General features: G+C 48.1%; 1 protein-coding gene across 1 annotated transcript; it reads left to right on the forward strand.

The window, feature by feature from the left end:
• Nucleotides 1-768: 768 nt before the first annotated feature.
• On the forward strand, nt 769-14367 carry CENPS (centromere protein S). The gene is made up of 5 exons (XM_070403126.1): nt 769-880; nt 7045-7168; nt 7841-7874; nt 12014-12080; nt 13706-14367. The coding sequence occupies exons 1-5, from the start codon at nt 827-829 to the stop codon at nt 13835-13837; spliced, it is 411 nt and encodes a 136-aa protein (XP_070259227.1). The 5' UTR covers nt 769-826; the 3' UTR covers nt 13838-14367.
• The last annotated feature ends 1376 nt before the right edge of the window (nt 14368-15743 follow it).

Below are 15743 nucleotides of genomic sequence, written 5' to 3' on the forward strand. Positions count from 1 at the left end.
ACCCAGGTATGTGCCCTGACTGGGAACTGAGCCCAAGACCTTTTTGGTGACAGGATGATGCTCTAACCACTGACCCACAGTAGTTTGAAATTGGCAGTGATGGGAGTTTTTACGCCATGGAAAACGGCAAGTGCTATGAATCGGGGTTAATGTGTACCTTGTCTGGAGCCTTTACATTGTGAATGGCACAAAACATTGAGAACATAAATGTTTGGTTACTATCGCATTCAGCGAGAACTGAATGGGACAGTAACCCAACATTTATCCGTGGTCTGATTTTGACGCTATTGTTGGTGGCTGAATTACAAAAACAACTTGTTAGAGCTGCATGGAAGTTAGCGTAAAGAATGCTGCGGAACAGCCCTGGCCGGTGTTCCCAGTGGGTTGGGCATCATCCGGTGAAAGCTTGCTGGTTCGATTCTGGGTCAGGGCACATGCCCGGCAGGGGGCGTGCAGGAGGCAGCCGATGGCTGTCTCACTCTCCCTTTCGCTCTCTCTTAAAAAAAGAATGTTGGGGAAACACTCACATTCTTCCTTTCCCGGCGCTGGTGTTAACCACGGCGCCAGGCACTGAGCTGGTGTGGGGTCCGCAGGGAGCGTGGCCTGGCGGCCCAGGCCCCTCGCCCAGTAAAGCAGAGGCGGGGCTGGAGATGGACTGCGAAGGGCCCTTCCCAGAGCGGCCGCCAGGGGGCGCGCGCGGCACAGGGAGCTTCGCGTTTTGTCCCTCCGCGCGGCCGGTCGCCGGGCGCCGCGGCGGGAAAATCTGACTGCGCCGGCGTGTCGCCCTGTTGACGCGCTCGCGCGCCTGCCCGGACCCGCCGCGGTGATGGAGGCGGAGAAGGAGGGGGCCGAGGAGCAGCAGGGACTCTTTTACCGACAGGTACCGGGAAACCGCGTCCCGGCTGGGCTGGGCGAGGACGGCGGGGAGTTTGTGGAGACGGGAAGCCCTCGGGGGCCTCGGCCCGGCCTGGCCTCGGTGTCCGTCTCCCCGGGGCCGAGGGCTCGCCCCGGCCGGCTGCGGCGCGGGAGCCTGCGCGTGCGCCAGCCGGGCTCCTCGGGGCCCCGGCTGGGTGGAGGGCGGCCCAGGGGTGGGTGCTGGGAGACGGTTTCCATGGTGACGCGGTGGGAGGACGACGCCGGCGGCGTGCGGCGCCCCCGGGGCTGGCGGCGGGGCTGGCCTCCGGCTGTGGGGCGGCCTCCGGTTCCCTCCTCAGCCCGGGCTGTGCTGGGTGGGCCGTGAGCACAGGAGGGAGTCGGGCCAAGGACGAGCCCTAACGTGCTGGCCCCCGCGAGCGGCGCCCGCTCCCTCCCGCCCCTCCCGCCGCGGAGGAGCCGGCCTCCGGGCTGCAGGCGCACCTGCGCTGTCGGGTGGCAGAGTTCACCCTCCCGGGTGCGTAGCATCGCGGCCCGCATCTCGCGGGCGGCGGTGACTTTGCCAAACTCAGTCTCCTTATGGGGAGAGGCGGGTGGTAGCGGGGTTCAGCCCGCCCTCTCCTCGCCCGGGAGTGAGGATGAGCGGAGAGCCGAGCGGCGCTGCGGGGAGGCGAGCAGCGAGGCCGGGGCAGCCTCGAGGGGTTACTTACCCGCGGGGACAGCCTCGAGGGGTTACTTACCCGCCGGGGCAGCCTCGAGGGGTTACTTACCCGCCGGGGCAGCCTCGAGGGGTTACTTACCCGCCGGGGCAGCCTCGAGGGGTTACTTACCTGCGGGGACAGCCTCAAGGGGTTACTTACCCGCGGGGACAGCCTCAAGGGGTTACTTACCTGCGGGGACAGCCTCGAAGGGTTACCTGCGGCCACGGGACGCCGGCGCATGCGCGGTCCCCTCCTGTGACTGAGGTCTCAGGAGCCGTGTCCCTGCCCCTTTCCTCCGAGGAGCCTTCAGGAAAGGCTGCAAGGCTCCTGTTCCCAACACCCATGCACCGCTCACCTCCGTTCACCAGTTCGCCTTTTGCTGTATTTTCCTAAATTATTTAAGAATTAATGGCGGCACAGCAAAAGAAACTGACAACAAAACAAGCAGGCAGCCAACCAGATGGAAGACGATATTTGTAAACAGTAGCTCTGACAAAGGTTTAATTTCCAAAATGTATAAAGAACACATAGAACTCGACACCAGAGGAGAAACCAAGATGGCGGCATAGGTAAGCACCGGAAATTGCTGCCTCACACAATCACTTCAAAAATACAACTAAAAGACAAAACGGACATCATCCAGAACCACAGGAAGGCTGGCTGAGTGGAAATTCTACAACTAGAAGGAAAGAGAAAAGCACACTGAGACTCAGAGGAGGTGCAGAAGTAAAGTGCAGAGGTACCGAGGCACATGTGGAAAGGGGTGGCAACTGAGGATACGGTTGTCTTTTTCAATCGGGAGGAGTCTCAAGCTCCCAACTGCTCTGAACTCCAGTTCTGGGAGAGTCTCTGGGGACCCAGACTCATATGGGGAGAAATTGGACTGTCTGGCATCAGTAAGAACTCGAGGGCGGCTTTCTCTCAGAGGTGCTTGCAGCGATTACTTGCTGGGGTCCAATCCCAGCGGGTCCAGGGGTCCCCAAAGGTGTGGACGGAGTCAGCGAAGAAGGAATGACACGAAGACAGCCTTCAGTTGATCAGCAGCCTAGTCAGGACCTCTAGCCAGGATCTCCAGCCAAAGTTCTGGTAGGAGTTCTGGTTAGGAGCTGATGAGGATCTGATGTTTTTTGTCTTGTTACATCTGTATTTATACCAGTCGATTTTAATCCTGTCAATTTCTATTGCAAAGGTTAGGGCGTTTCTTATCTCCATTCCAGGGAGTAAAGATTATGTAGCTTAAGGGTGATTGTTTGTAGTTAAAGTGATTAACTACCCGCCTGGCACTTAGTTAAGGGGTTGTATCCCCTCCCTAACCTCAGGGAAAAATCCCCACCTGGGGAAACAACCTTTCTCGGAGAGGTGACCTTGCTTAAAACACATGGCGCTAAGGAGAGCAAACATATTAAGAACAATATGCTATATATGCCAGGTCCCTTGAAACATATGCTGTGCAGATGTTTCTTTCCTGCAGCAACTGTGTCAAGCAGCAAGGATGGACTGGCTTCCGGCAATTACTGGGGACACTGAGACCCTGGGCCTCTTAGGGTAGGACTGAGGAGCAGCCATAGCTGCTTGCTCCGCCCTGTTGAACCCCTGAGACCCTGCCCCACCTAAGCGGTGCACAGAGGCTTTTGCATATGAAAGGCCTGGCCCTTTGCAATCTGAAAATTACCTAACAAACTGCAGCTGGGCCTGACAGACCCAGAACTTCCAAAAGAAGGCCCAAGGACCCACAGCTGCTTGCATTGCTTCATAGCTGGGCCTCATCTGGGCACCTCCAAACCCCAAACAAAGAAGAGGAATCTGCAGATCTCTCCATAGCTCCTGCTGGGTAGCCTCAGGCAGAGGCTAAATTAGCACCTCCTTAGAGATCCAAAAGCCAGTGTACCCAGTGGTCAGAGTGGGACCATCCAGATTACAATGCCTCAGATCCATAAGGGACACACCCAGGGGGCAGACTCAGTGAGCACCAAAGCCCTACTGAAGCAAGTCTTGCCCCAGAGGGGTGTCTCCACCACAGAAGTTCTCCCACTGCAGACACAGCTGATTCTCACAGCCAATTGGCCTGGAGGTCAATTTTTCCCAGTGATACCTACAACAATCAAGGCTTAACTACAAGACTGTGCACAAAGCCCACAAAGGGGTGCACCAAGAGTGTCCACCCCAGGTAATTGGGGAGGCTGAGCCACTGGGCTCTATAGGACAGCTAGCACAGAAAGCCACTCTATCAACATAGGGAAGCATAAAAACTGCAGAGACAAAAGAGGTCACAAATGACAGAAATGGAGGAAAGCAAACTACAGGATATAGAGTTCAAAACCACACTTATAAGGTTTTTCAAGAATTTTCTAGAAACCGCCGATAAACTTAGTGAGACCCTCAAGAAATCTAATAAGACCCTCGATCGTATGAAAAAGGACCAACTAGAAATTAAGCATACACTGACTGAAATAAAGAATATTATACAGAGTTCCAACAGCAGACTAGAGGATCACAAGAATCAAGTCAAAGATTTGAAATACGAAGAAGCAAAAAACACCCAACTGGAAAAACAAAAAGAAAAAAGAATCCAAAAATATGAAGATAGTGTAAGGAGCCTCTGGGACAAGCATACCAACATCTGAATTATAGGGGTGCCAGAAGAAGAGAGAGAGCAAGACACTGAAAACCTATTTGAAGAAATGACAGAAAACTTCCCCTACCTGGTGAAAGAAATAGACTTTCAAGTCCAGGAAGCACAGAGAACCCTAAACAAAAGGAATCCAAAGAGGACCACACCAAGGCACATCATAATTAAAATGCCAAGAGCAAAAGACAAAGAGTGAATCTTAAAAGCAGCAAGAGGAAAAAAAGTCAGTTACCTACAAGGGAGTACCCATATGACTGTCAGCTGATTTCTCAACAGAAACTTTGCAGGCCAGAAGGGAGTGGCAAGAAATATTCAAAGTGATGAATAGCAAGAACCTACAACCAAGATTACTTTACCCAGCAAAGCTATCATTCAGAACTAAAGGTTAGATAAAGAGCTTCACAGATAAGAAAAAGCTAAAGGAGTTCATCACCGCTAAACCAGCATTATATGAAATGCTGAAAGGTATCCTTTAAGAAGAGGAAGGAGAAAAAGGTAAAGATACAAATTATGAACAACAAATACACATCTATAAACAAGTGAATCTAAAAATCAAGTGAATAAATAATCTGATGAACAGAATAAACTGGTGATTATAGTAGAATCAGGGGCATAGAAAGGGAGTGGACTGACTATTCTCGGGGGAAAAAGGGTATGGGGGTGTGGGAAGAGACTGGACAAAAATCATACACCTATGGATGAGGACAGTCGGTGGGGGTAAGGGCAGAGGGTGGGGTGGGAACCGGGTGGAGGGGAGCTATGGGGGGAATAAATAGGAACAACTGTAATCTGTACAATAAAGATTTAATTAAAAAAATTAATGGCAAAAAGCTTGGCACATGAACTTGGCATTTTAATACTTTAGCATGCATTTCCCAACCACAAGGGCGTTCTCTGACATCATCTCAGTGATCACCCTCAGGACGGTTAATCAATATTAAAGTTCTGTTACATTATTGGATGATGTTCGGTCCACAGCCATACTTCCCCGGGTGTCCCAGAGATGTGTCTTGCAGCAGCGTGTTCCTTCATGCAGGCCCCAGGCAGGGAGCATGCCTCACACCCAGTAGTTCTGCCTCTGGTCTTCCCTGGAGCCCTTCTCCAGCTTCGGCTGTTCTGGAAGAGTCCATCCATGGTGGAGGGATTAGTGGGAGGCGGACTCTAGGACATCAGGAGCTGCCTTTTCCTTTCTGTGTTCTCAGCCCCTGGTACCCAGCCTGGCTGTCAATACACAACTAGTGCATACTGATGAGATGAGTAAGGCTGCCCAGAGGGGCTGAGAAAATGGCTTTTATTAAGTAAATTTACCAGGGTGACGTTGGTTAATAGAATTATATAGGTCTCAAGTGTAGAATTCGATGATACTTTATCTGTATATTGCGTTGTGTGCCCACCACCAAAAGTGAAATCTTCTGTCACCATATATTTACCCCATTCCCCCTCCCCCCCGTATTTCTGGGCTGAGAAAGGTGAGCCTCGTCCTCTGTGTGTGGTGAGCAGGTTGAGGACCCTTCGTTCAACAGCCATTCTTGGCACAGTGAGCAACTGCGGGGCCTGCCCCAGGCGCTTAGAGGGCAGTGATTGAGCCTCCAGCGTCTGTGGCATTGAAAGGGCTCAGCCCAGCCCAGGAGGAGGTTTGAGAAAGTGCCTGGCACGTTCCGGAGGACTCCTGCCCTGTTCTCTCGCCCCTGATCCCACCCACATGGACTTTAAAAAGGTGACCTGGGAGAGCCGTTATTCCTCCGACCAAAGCCTCAGTTGACCTCGCCTGTGAAGTCTAAAACTAAGAGAGATAGATGCCTCACTCACCTGCCTGTCCCCTACCCCGGGGTCCTGGGCTTGTGCTCTTTTTATTTTATTTTTTATTATTTTATTGATTTCAGAGAGGAAGGGAGAAAGAGAAATGTCAATGATGAGAGAATCATTGATCGCTGCCTCCTGCACACCCCACACCAGGGATCAAGCCCGCAAGCCAGGCATGTGCCCTTGGCTGGGATCAAACCTAGGACCCTTCAGTCCACAGGCCAACAGTCTGTCCACTGAGCCAGACAAGCTAGGGCTGGACTTGTGTTCTTGCAGTTCCTCCTCATCTTGCCTCTGCTGTGAACACTTGCTGTCAGGTTCAGCTGTCACCATGTCCTGCGTAGCTCTGTCCCCAGCACAGAGATGGAGGGTACACAGTTTGTCGACAGGCAATGAGACCTTGGCTTCGCTTGTTTTGGTTCTCTACTCCTCTGCCTGCGGAAGAGAGGTTTTCCAGTCCAAAAGGATTGCTGAGGAGCTGTGAGGGTCCTGCCGAGGTGGGCTGGCAAACCAACACTCAAAGGAGAGTCACGTGCCCTCATGAATCTTTCCGGTGTTTTCCTGATCATTCATCTCATCACATGCAGGTGTGGGGTGCAGGAACTTGCAGCAGAGGGATGGGGTCCTTTTGCATTTACTTGATTCACCCCCATCCAGGCAGGAAACCCGTCTGGTGTTTCGTTGTGTTCCCCAAGCACCCAGCATATGCCTCGGCTCCCTGGGTACGTGGCGCATATTTGTGGATGAGTCACGCAGATCTGTTGCAAGTGCCATCTGACCTCTCTCCCCGCTGACCTGCCATCTGATTCCTTGTCTTTACTTGACCTAATCATAGCCATTAGCCAGGAAGTAATGTTTCTACAAGTCACACTCCAGAGGCCCTCATTAATTTATTAGTACACTGGAAAGTCACTGAGTCGTTAGGGAACGTGCTGCAGGAATTGGGCTGAGCAGACCCTCTCCTTGGTCTTAATTTGTTAGGATGGGAAAAGGTCTTGTTTGCAGCCTCCCCACGAGGTGTTTTGGTTTTTGCTTCAGAGGCTGAAGGCAGCCGTCCACTACACCGTGGGCTGTCTTTGCGAGGAGGTTGCCTCGGACAAGGAGGTGCAGCTCAGCAGACAGACCATCGCAGCGATTTCGGAGGTGACCTTCCGGCAGTGCGGTATGAAGCCCTGGCCTCCCTGCATATGGATAGGGGCCCCAGCGGTTGGTTTGCCTGAGAGAAGTGTGTGGGTGGGTGCCGGGGGTGTGTCACCACCGATAGCACGTTATCACCGACACTGCTCGTGAAACAGTTCTTTTCCTGGCTGTCAGATTTAGATAGTTTATGGAAGAACTATTTTTTTCTATTACACTAACACTGGGGCATTAGCACCTTTATTTTATTGTGTTTTAAACTGCCTGGAACACTAGACATTAAATTTTTTTTTAGACATTAAATTTTTTATTTCCTCGCTTTATAACATTTTATATCGCCCATAGTTTATTTGACAGGTGAACTTGTGGCATTGGTATTTGCTTGACTTCACAGGAAATTAATGTCCTCCAAGCCCTAACTTGTAGCAAAATGTAAAGTTAAGGGATAGTTTCTAGGAATGAAGGGTGTAGCCACAACTACCAGGAAGCTTGTAATAAAGGGTCAAGGTGCCGAAGGACAAGTCAAATGGCTCAAGGCGCCTGTGCAGGGGGCTGCCTGGACTGTCCCCTCTCACCTTGGAGAGGGTTGTTGTATCAGTTACTGTACTTACTGCAGAAATCGAGAGAGATTTCACTTTTTCTCCTGAAATAAGACTGAGATAAGGGTAGCTGAAGCGCATCTCTTTTTCTCTTTCAGAAAGTTTTGCCAAAGACCTTGAAATGTTTGCAAGGTGGGTACAGAGCTTGATTACCTGCTGCTGTGTTTGTTACATTCTATTGATCCTCTCCAGCTGGTGGTATATTTCAGGAGAGGTTTGGGTTTGTTTGTTTTTTGCATTTTGTGGAGGCTCATCCCTAATCATGATTCCACAGGAATATGACATCTGCTTTAATCACGTCCATTCAGGCTTGATTTTGCATTTTTTTTTTGAAATTTTCCAAGTATTTTTTGATCAGTTCTAGGTTTAAAAGGCATGAATGATGTCTCTGGGACTCTGAATGTGCAGGGCTTTTAAGACCATTTCTGCAGGAGGGTGTGATGCTGGGGTCTGGTCCCTGTGCCAGGCCAGGCTGCACTGTGCGCCAGGCGGTGATTGCTGGCAGGTGGCCGGATGATGACAGCACGGCCCACCGCAGGCTTGTTCCGAGTGAGCTGTACACTCCTTGAAAAGAGGGTGACTTGCTTTCAGCTGGTAAAGCTTTAGCTTTTACAGGTGATTTATGCTCATCTCTTCAATTAGTACCTCACGTAATTGAAAACAATTGCAATGAATTGCTTTTATGAAGCAATTTGAATGACTAAGGCCTGAAAGGGCCAAAGCTTTCTAATTTGCTGCCACTTCTGATTTGGTGCCAGCCTCTCACACCCCATACTTTTCACCTTGCTCCTAGTAGCTCTTTGTTTCTCGGGTGAATATTTTGAATGAATTAAAGCATAGGTTCTCAGAGGGCAGGCTCTAAATCTTTCCTATTCCTGTATATATGAGTCCCTAAAAACTGCTTAGCATCTTCAACTTGGCCAAAAGGGATAAGATAATATTATGGGATACTGATAGCTCGTGTGGTTTATTCATTGTTAATTCAGGCGGTTGCCCGATATGTGTGGCCCATTATCCCCAACCCCTGTGTCTCCTGTGAAATGCACTTACCACCATTACTTGCCATTTCTTTTCTCTCTTTTTTAAAAATGTTTTAAATAAAACTTTTTTTATTTGAAAGGGAGACACAAAAGTCTAAATAAGTAGGCAGATTTGATCTGAACGTGAAGCTTTGTGAATAGGAGCAGGTTTCTCACTGCAGCACGCTGCCCTTGGGACAGCAGGCTTGCTGGGGTGCGGGACTGGCCGAGCACTGAGGGTGCTTACTAGCGGCTCTGGCCTCTGCTCGCCACTGGTGTGCTCCCAAGTTGTGACCCCCCCCATTTCTGTGTTAGCTGTGGGACAAAGCAATGAACATTTTAAAATGCTTCTGCAAAAATATTGGAAATAAAAACGAAGTTAGAAATATTTAGCATTGTAATCACTGAGCGTTCAGTTCCTCTGTTTTTATAATCACATTAAAAGGTTGATTTCTTTGCCTGGTCCTGGGGGGAAAGTGGTGTGTGTGTCACTCAGACTGGAAGTCCACAAGGAAGGACAGCATCTTCTAAATCAGCAGTTCTCAACCTGTGGGTCGCGACCCTTTTGGCGGTCGAACGACCCTTAAACAGGGGTCGCCTAAGACCATCCTGCATATCAGATATTTACATGATGATTCATAACAGTAGCAACATTACAGTTATGAAGTAGCAACGAAAATAATTTTATGTTTGGGTCACAACATGAGGAACTGTATTTAAAGGGCCAGAAGGTTGAGAACCACTGCTCTAAATGAAGGCATCTGTATGGCTGTCAGTGCTGCTGTCCCGGTGACACCAGCGGAGGCTGCACTAACTGCAAGAAGCCGCAGCTTCTGCCGTGTCCACATGTGTTCACGTGTGCACATGTGTGCACTCACTGCCCCCTCAGACTTCCTCCCAGCACCCCGAGTGGATGCAAGAGCGAATGTTCTTTGGAAGACTCAGCCTTTGTCTTAATTTTATGTTGGTTTTCATAATATTCCTGTTTGCTCTCATATAAAAAAAATCCTGTTTTAAAGGTCATCACTGAATAAAATGGATATTCCCAGAGGTCAGCTTTGTTTGTCCTGGGCTTTGAGTTTTCCCCCTCACCCAGGCTCTACTTCTGGAACTATGGTTACTCTGAGAAGTCTGAAATAGGTGCTGATTAGGCTTCTCATAGTAATCAGAGTTCTGCAAGTATTCAGTAATCTTTATAGGCTGGCTGGGAACCTAACCATTGTTTATGTGAGAAAAAACATTTAAATTCTAAATAATCAATTCGCCTATAAACTTGGGAAAATCATCTCAATTTAAGTTAGGAATTTCTCTTATTTAGCTTTGAAATCTCTAGTCACCTAGTATTGTTAATGTGGTAAAGATGAAATGCTTTGAAGAAGATATTCTGTAGTAAGTACATTCTAGGAACATCCTATACCATAAAAGGCTAATTAATATGCAAGTTTTCCCCTCAGGAGTTCGCCAACCGGGAGTTCAGCCACTTGCTCTGATGTGCACTGACCACCAGGGGGTGGTGCTGAACGAAGGAAGGCCCCGATCGGCCCTGATTGCTGGCCAGGCTTAGGGACCCCACGTGTGCACAAATTTTGTGCACTGGGCATCTAGTTTTGGGAATAATCTTTAAAACCTAAAAGTGTTATAGGAAAAATGGCTTTGTTCTTTTCCCTAGAAGTTTTGTGGAGTCAGGAGTTTGAATTAGGAGTGTCTGGTGTATAGTGACCGGCATAGAACATACCCGCCCCTCCATGGAGGAAACTATCAACACCACACGTGGCAGAGACACTAGATGAGCTGAGTGGTAGAGAGGACTTTGTTGTTCCCTAAACAATTCTTTGTGAAGAGATAAGCTAACCTCACTCTGGAACTAGTTCAGTGTGCTGCTTCCTTTTACTGCACTTCACCAAGAGTGAAATACTGACAGAGCAGCCTGACGGTGTGATTGAGGCGAGGGCCACACGTGGCCGTGGCACTTAACATCCTCCACCCAGGACATCAGCGGCGTGGCCTCACGCTGTGGCTGCTGCTGTATCACCTGGCTGACTTCCCCCTCTCTATCGTGGTCCTTGCAGGTGGCTCATTGGAAGTATCTCCTGAAATGGACATTATCTCAGGACAGGCAGCTGTTGTCCATCATGATAAGATGACACGTAATATTTGCACATTTAGCAGGATGGGAAGGAATAATTTGACCAAGTGATGGAGTATAATTTCTGTGTGACTTTATCTTTAATTCAACAGATATTTAGTGTTGACTGCTATGTGCTGGCCACTTAGGAGTACAAAGATTCCAATCTATGCCTATGTACAAAGTTCCTATTTATTTTTGAAGGAAGTTAGAAATGGCAAGAAAGGGTGTAGAGTTTTAAGTTATTGAATAGAGCTTATTATCTACCTTAAATTTTTAAAAAATTTATTGATTTTAGAAAGAGAGAGGGAGAAGAAAGGGAGTGAGGGAAGGAAACATCTATTGGTTCCACTTATTTATTCATTGGTTGCTTGTATGTGCCCTCACCCAGGATTGAACCTTGAACCTTGGTGTATCAGGACGATGCTCTAACCTGCTGAGTGGCCTGGCCAGGGCTCAAATCACCTTTCCAAGCAAAGATAGGAGGACTGGATTGAGAATTTAAGTCCAAGTTATAAGCAAGAAACGACTCTGGTCTAAAGGCTGTTCTTTGTTCTAACCAGGCTCTTGCCGAGGGAGCGCATCACCTCCTTGAGGGGAGTGGGATGTTAGGAGACATCTGCCCAAGCTCTTAGCTGTAAGTTAGTCCTGGGAGAAGAGCTTCAGGATCTGGATCTGAGAGAAGCCATGCCTCACGGAAATTCTCTTTATTCTGCTTAACGTCTCTTAAGCAGAGGCGATCTTTGTGTTGTGAAACTGCCGTTCCCTCTTTTCACTGGAGGTGCGCAGTGACCTTGCTTTTTCTGTGGTGTTTGCTGTGACCATGGTGACCAAGCGTCCTGCGGAAGGTTAATGCCGAAGCCCGAAGCCCGTGCTTGTATTCCTCAGGCACCCGCGGGGGAGGTGGGCAGATGGGGTTGGCTTTCTCTCAGTCTCTCTATTTAATTGGTATCTTGGCTAGTCACTTCATTCATTTTTGTGTCTCTGTTGCTTAATGACCTTAATCTGAAAAGATGGGCTACTTAGAGATCCTTGCTAGCCTGAAGTCTGACCATGAACTTTTGTGTTTCATCAAAACTTTAAATAATACCAAACATTTTGGTGAATTGTTTCTGCCCTTTCTACAGACATGCGAAAAGAAGCACAATTAACACGGAAGATGTGAAGCTCTTAGCCAGGAGGAGTAATTCACTGGTGAGAGATGAATTTCTTCCCTCACTCCCCTCTCCCATCAGAATACATTATTCCCAATTAATCACTTGCAGCCATGAAGTGATTCCCCAGGGCACCTTGCATTAAAAACGAGAGATGGTTGAACCGTTCAGACCTGCCTGTAATTTATAGTCTTCCTTTCATTAAGATGGATCTTGCCAAGCCAATTTGAAATTTTCTAATCAGCACTCTCTGGATTTCAGTTTGCCTTTTTGTAATATCTCAAAACTTTGGTCCCATGTTTCATTCACAGTGTGATGTCAGCGATGGGGCACAGGCTAGAGGGAATGGGGATAGTTTATGGTGCCCACAGTTTTCCGGGGGCCAGGTATGGAAGGGATATCGGGATAGCCGGGATGGGCAGGAAATTGTCTGTCTTTTCAGAGACGTCTGGGAGTCATCTTGACCACGTCCTCGTTTTACAGGGGCTGCTGTGATCCCCCAGCCCGGTGGCTGTGCTGACGGCAGATCCAGGACACCCTATGAGGTTCCCTCACTTAGTCCGATCCTAGCAGTTAAAATACTTTCTGTTCCTCCCCATAATGTGAGCTCCACGAGGACAGGGATTTCTGCCTCTTCTCTGCTCCATCTGCTGTGCCAGACTAAAGACGGGCACACAGTAGGTGCTCAATAAGTAGTTGTTGAATGAATTTCTGCAGCAATGGACTGTTTATAGGGTTTTTAAAAAATAAATATTTAACATACCATCCAAGCCTCACAACCACCCTATGAGGATTAACAACACAAGTCATTAGCCCATTTTACAAACCAGGCAACTGGAATTGGTAACTTTCCACAGTTAAATATGAAGCTCTCGGGTTGACAGCTGAACCTTGACCTTCTAAACCCTGAATAGTGCTGTTTCTACTGGGCTCTTTTTTGCCTTTGCTCTTCTAACATTCTTTCTCCAAAGTTTACGTCAAGGTTGGGGATGAGATGATTCCCAAGTACAATAGGTAAGGTGCCTGGTGGTGCTGTGAGCCAGTGGGAAAGAGAGTCTCTCTTCATGAGTTCCGAGTCGTAACTGCTACTTGGTCAGCTGCAGTGAGCAGTTTCTATCTTTTGCAAAGAAATGGTCAGTGCAAGTCCTCTTAGAATATAACCTGCTACTGCTTATTTGTTTATGTTAGACTACGGTTTTGTTTTGGACTCTTATTTTTTTTCATCTGACAGCAGCTTATTAATGAAGACATGCAGCTAAATTTGTGCATTTGACTAAATTGTCCCTAAAGGCCCTTACCTTGTATCCCTGGTATGTGGTACATAGTAGCTGCTGAACAGTTTTAGTTGGATAAATTGGGGGGAGGGGTTGACCAAATTTGTGTTTTGTAAAGTATATTTGTGATTGGCATGCCTTCTGCAAGCTTCAAGTTTTAATTCATTGATTACTCAAGGAACTCCTTCCTGTTGGTAGCACATGTGAGCAGCAGGGAGTTGCCTTGTAGTTGATTTGGCTGCCGGAAGAAATGTGAAGCTCTAACTCCAAGGAATGTGAGCCAGGCTCTTCCACCCACATTCTTTCGGGGTGGGGGGGTGGGGGGCGGCGGAGGGCTTACAAAATGGCTTTGCAACCAGATACAAATATAATTTTTAATTTTTTTTTGTAGCTAAAATACATCACAGAGAAAAGTGAAGAGTTTAATGTAGAACGAAAAACAAAGAAGAAAAAGAAACTAGAGGATGAAAACAAAGATTCGTTGGAGCCAGCAGAGGCTGGAGGAGTGGGAAGTGAGAATTAAACTCTGTTACCACTTGGACAAAGCAGCCCTCAGCAGGGAGAGCCACCTAAAACACATATTGCCACAAAGGGAACTTTGAAAGGAGAAGAGATTAAACAACAAAACAAAAAGAGAGGCGAGGGGGCCTTTTGTGCTGTATTCTCCAAGCCAGTGACCACAAACTTTAAAAGAGAATGGGAAACGCAAGCAAAATGCTCCCATCCCGGGTCTCACTGAAGCACATGGGAAAGGTTCGTATTTCAGTGGTGTATATTGGCAGTTGTATCTGTTGCAATTAATAAACTTGTGTTGGCAGTTAAATATGGTTGATTTTTTTCAAGCAAAAATCATAGTCATTTCTTAATTCTTTTAGGCTGACAATTCCTGAAAATGAATAAAGCTATATTTATTTAGTTCTTTTGATTACCAATGTTTTAAACCCATGTCATGTGATCACAAGGTAAAAAGGTTTGGGAAATGTTCCTTTTTACCTTTTAAATGAGGTTTTCTCCAGAAGCACAGTTTTTGTGATTTTCCTCGGGCTGTTTTGTAATTAAACTGGTTCTGCTGGGAAGAAGTTTTGCTTGAGGAAACCTGGCCTGCGGCTCCGAACACTCAGTGTGTTGTCCTCTGTCTTATCTGTGAGGTGATGCTCCCAGGAGCCCCAGTCTGTCTTCCTTTGGGGGTTGCTTAGAGGTCCAGGCCGTGCCTTCCCCTATAGGGCCAGTGGGGTGAAGAGAAGGGACGGCATGTACAGAGCCCTTCCCTGTGCCAGGCCCTGCTCCGGGTGCTCCGGTCGTCCTCCCTGGATCTTCACAGCTTCTTCCGGGCACATCTGGTTATTCCCGTTATACTGATGAGCAAGCTGGAGGGTGGACAGGTTAACCATCTGTTGACCAGTAGAGACTGTGTACATTTGGGGTGCTGATTTGAGGGGCGAGAGAAAAAAGGACATGCATTTTGGACAGGATTTTTACCATCCATGCCCAAGTATGATGAGCAGAAGACACCCCAAAGTCCGACAGTCAAAAAGAGATGCTCAGCTGTGATCATAGTAAAGCATTGAATTCAAACTTTAGTTTCGGCTTCTGCAAATAGCTCATCTCAGATGTTAATTGTAACATCTGTGTGTCACATCAGTGAAGGAAAAGGAAACCAAGAAGCCTTCCATCTTTGCAGGACATTCCAGCCAGAGATCTGTATGTTGGTTTCATTTTCAGATAAACTCTCTTAAAACTCCTCATCAGGGAGAATCTAGAGACTAGATACGGTGGACTTTCCAAAGGTTGACAAGCCTAGATTTGCACCCTGCTTTTGCCACTCTAGTAGCTCTATGACTTTCTGAAACTTTGTGTTCTTACTAGTAACAGTGACTAGGGTTAAAAATACCTGGCAGTGAGGTATATGTGACAGGAAGAGGGGATGGGAAAGGCCGCACCGCCTGCTACACAGCGATGTCCAGGAAGAGTTAATCGGAACATGCCTGTTCCCTCTACGGAACTGTGGAGTCCACAAAGAACCCTTAGGGTCGCTTAGTCCATCTTCCCACCAACTGCGAACCCCTTCCACCGCATTCCCGGGGTGTGGCTCCCCAGGCTCTGCTGAACTCCAGGGACGAGAGCCCCCTCTTATTGGACACTAATTCCAAGTTTCTTCTGTTGATAGGGAAAACTCTTCCCCCTCCTAACTTCTCTCTGGGTCCTGTTCTGCCCTTTAGAATGATCAGCCTTCATTTTTCCTTTTAATCAAAGTTCCCATTGTATCTCTTTGCAGAAGCACACATTCTTGCATCAAACATTGGATGATCAGCTGCCCGAAGGCAGACTGGGTGGTGAACGGTGATCCTCGGTGCTGGTGTGGTGCCTGGCATGGTGGGCACCCGGGGAAGACTTGTGCCCTGGAGTCCAGGATGTGCTCGTGGGATAAG

This window comes from Myotis yumanensis, unplaced genomic scaffold (assembly GCF_028538775.1).
Source record: "Myotis yumanensis isolate MYYU_CA2020_CCGP unplaced genomic scaffold, mMyoYum1.0.hap1 SCAF_2, whole genome shotgun sequence".
Lineage (NCBI taxonomy): Eukaryota > Metazoa > Chordata > Mammalia > Chiroptera > Vespertilionidae > Myotis > Myotis yumanensis.